Below are 2,824 nucleotides of genomic sequence, written 5' to 3'. Positions count from 1 at the left end.
CAACCGCTCGGACCCAGCCGCGCCCGCCCCCGGGCGTGCACACAGGCACGCAAACTCGCACTCGGGCTCACGCGGCATCAGCATCACAGGCAGCGAGCCCTGGGGCGACGGGAACGATGCAATAGGGACTGGCCGGCTTCCCCGGCGCTGTGACACCTTCCAGGGGGTGTCCGAGAGCTCATGCCAGGTGCCTGTCTGGCTTCCGATGGTTTCGCAGGGGCCGGGGTCGGCGGCCCAGCCGAGGGTTGCACTCAGGTCCCAGCACCACACAGTGCCTGTACAATGCATGTGTCAAAAGGTGGCAGGAAGCGGGCACGGCTTGCTGCCATCAGAGATCTTGGCGGAAAGGGCTTTTGGTTGCGCAAGGGCAAATTTGAAATCGCCGAGGATGCCTGCGATCCAATCAAGCAGAAAGCAAGCACCCATCATGTTTCCGGGCACATGCAACGTCTCGGGCAAGCCCCTGCTGCCAGCCCCCTCACCGAGCTCGTCCCGGCCCAGCAGCTCGTCCTCGCTCGCCTCCAGCCACAGGGCGTGGTGCGTCTTGCCGGCCGGCTCCGCCGCAATCCCCGCCGCTGCCGCATGCCTCGCGGGCGCCGCCGCAGCCGCCCGCGCGCCCACACCCTGGCACGTGCCGGCTGCAGCCTGCTGTTGTTCCACCTCTCCATTTTGCAGCTCTTCCTCTCTTTCCCCCGCTCCCATCGCGGCCGACGCCCCGTCCACTTGCATGGACGTCCATTGCCCCAGCGACGCGCCGTCGTCGCTCGACGTATCCTCGTCCTCGTCATCAACCTCGTCCCCGTCGCCACCCCCTATCCCCCCAGGCAGCCGCTCCTCCTGGTACAGCGGCCCCGCCCCCATCTTCCGCAGGTCCCAGGCCGCCATGGGGGTACTGCCGTGACTCGTGAAGATATAGTGCCCGCGAGACGCCTGCAGGCGACGGAGGGAAGCGTTTGCCTCAACCAGGTGTAAGACGCCTGTGATATGTGTAGAAAACGCCATGCGACTGCTGATGGGTCCCAAGGAAGGTCAACGCCCGGTCCAGCTTCAACCCGTTTGGGTCTGAAGATTGCCCGTGGAGTTCGCCAGCAGGCACAACTGTTTTGGCGCAGCCCATGCGGCGGGCCGCGCGGGGCAGCGCACCCGTATGGCGGGGAAGATGGAGCGGTGCATCGCGGAGTAGCGGGCGGTGACGCCGCTGCCGGGGCAGCGCACGTCCAGCACACACAGGCTGGCCGACCAGACCTGCTCGAGTGCCAGGGCAGGGCACGTTTGAAGCGAGAGGGCTTGTTATGTTATAGAGGACCATGTGTGAGACTTGGAGGCTTTACACTCAAGGCTGAGGTTTTCGTGTGTTGGCGCAAGCAGGAAAAATGTCTGCTTGGGAGAGGGAGCGTCGAGTGGCCCTACCTACTACGCCCATGAGACTTCCGCCTGATCGACACCCTCACCGGCGGCTTGTGGGAGCAGAGGCTGGGTAGGCCAGACGCGAAGCATGGGGGACAAAAGCTGCCGTGGAAGCCCGCGGCCACCAGCACCGAGGGCGCGGCGGCAGGGTCCGGCTGGCACATCGCCACGAGCTGGCAGGAGGAGGCTGGGTCTGTGATGCGGGTTCGCGCCTCGCGCCCTGAAGGGCGTGTGGGTTTGATGTGTGCAGAGCAGGGGAGAGGAATGTATCATTGATGGGCGGTGAAGAGGGGTGCTTGCCGCTGGGCGGTGGAAGGTGTTGGCCGCAGTTGCAGTAGTTTGTGTGAAACATTGTCGGCCGTGCAGTAAACCAAACCAACCCCAGCTCGCATGGTGCCGCCAGACCCTTGCCTGCAGCAAGCCTGGGTGCCTGCTCGCTGTCGCGTTGGCACGGCGCGCGGCCCCCAGCCCACAGCACCGTGCCACCGCACCCGCCTCGACGTCCCAGACGCGTACGCAGTTGTCCGGAATCATGGCCACGTCTGCAGGGTCCTGCACGAAAGTGCCATCGTGCAGGGACACCACCAGGTTCCCCCTGCCGCTGCTGCAGGTCCCGCTGCCGCCGCCGCCGCCGCCGGATCCCAACGGCAAGACATCCACGATTGGAAATGTGCCGCCGCCCGACAGCTCCCGCAGCAGGCACAAGCCTGCTTCCGTCTCGCCGCTGTCAGGGGGGCCGTCAGCGCCGCCGCCCCACTTGAACACGCTCAGGCGCCCGCGGCTGTCGCCTGAAAACAAGCGCCGCGGCACCGCGGCGCGTGCGACGCTGCCGCTGGCGCAGCTGCTGACATCAGAGAGACGACATGAGGGGTTGTCGGCCGCCAGGGCATGCAGCTGTGCCTCTGGATGCTTTAGCGCGCAGCTGCCAACCAGCCGCGGCGCGCTGCTGCCACCGTCGTCACGGCCGCGGACGCCCTGTGCAACCTGCCATATCTGCAGCTCATCCCCTGTAGCAAGGGCGAGGTGCCCTGCGCCAGGCATCCAGGCGGCAGCAGACACGATCCCATCTGCAGGGGTGATGGCAGACAAGCCCAGGCCGCCCGCGGCGCCAAGCCGCCAGCCGTTGGCGGAGGCGTACAGGCGGCGCGCGCCGCATCCAAGGGCGTGGCGCGGCCTGTGCCAGCGCCGGCCGGCGAGGCTGGAAAACACGGGCTCGCTGATGGCCGCGCAATTCAGTAGTGCGAGCGCCGCATGGGAGGCGCCGGCAAACGCGGCTATGTCAGGCGGTGCAAGGCGCCCCAGCACGTCTGCTACGAGCTCTTTGTCAAGATGGTGCAGCATACTGGTACATATGGCGGTATTTGCGATCTATGTCACGGCAACTGTATGATAATGTGCGCTGGAATCATGGAACAGT

At 66.2% G+C, this 2,824-nt stretch overlaps 1 protein-coding gene across 1 annotated transcript; it reads right to left on the bottom strand.

Moving 5' to 3' along the window:
• Positions 1 to 291: 291 nt before the first annotated feature.
• MNEG_13666 (hypothetical protein) lies at positions 292 to 1,571 on the bottom strand (the record flags this gene model as incomplete). Its single annotated transcript, XM_014037862.1, has 4 exons — positions 292 to 392; positions 483 to 930; positions 1,144 to 1,245; positions 1,452 to 1,571. 4 exons carry the CDS (start codon positions 1,569 to 1,571, stop codon positions 292 to 294), a joined length of 771 nt encoding a protein of 256 aa, XP_013893316.1.
• Between the last annotated feature and the right edge of the window lie 1,253 nt (positions 1,572 to 2,824).

The sequence above is a fragment of the Monoraphidium neglectum genome (assembly GCF_000611645.1).
Source record: "Monoraphidium neglectum strain SAG 48.87 unplaced genomic scaffold scaffold03969, whole genome shotgun sequence".
Taxonomy (NCBI): domain Eukaryota; kingdom Viridiplantae; phylum Chlorophyta; class Chlorophyceae; order Sphaeropleales; family Selenastraceae; genus Monoraphidium; species Monoraphidium neglectum.
Note: the sequence above shows the minus strand (reverse complement) of the source record. Positions and strands in the feature narration are given on the sequence as shown.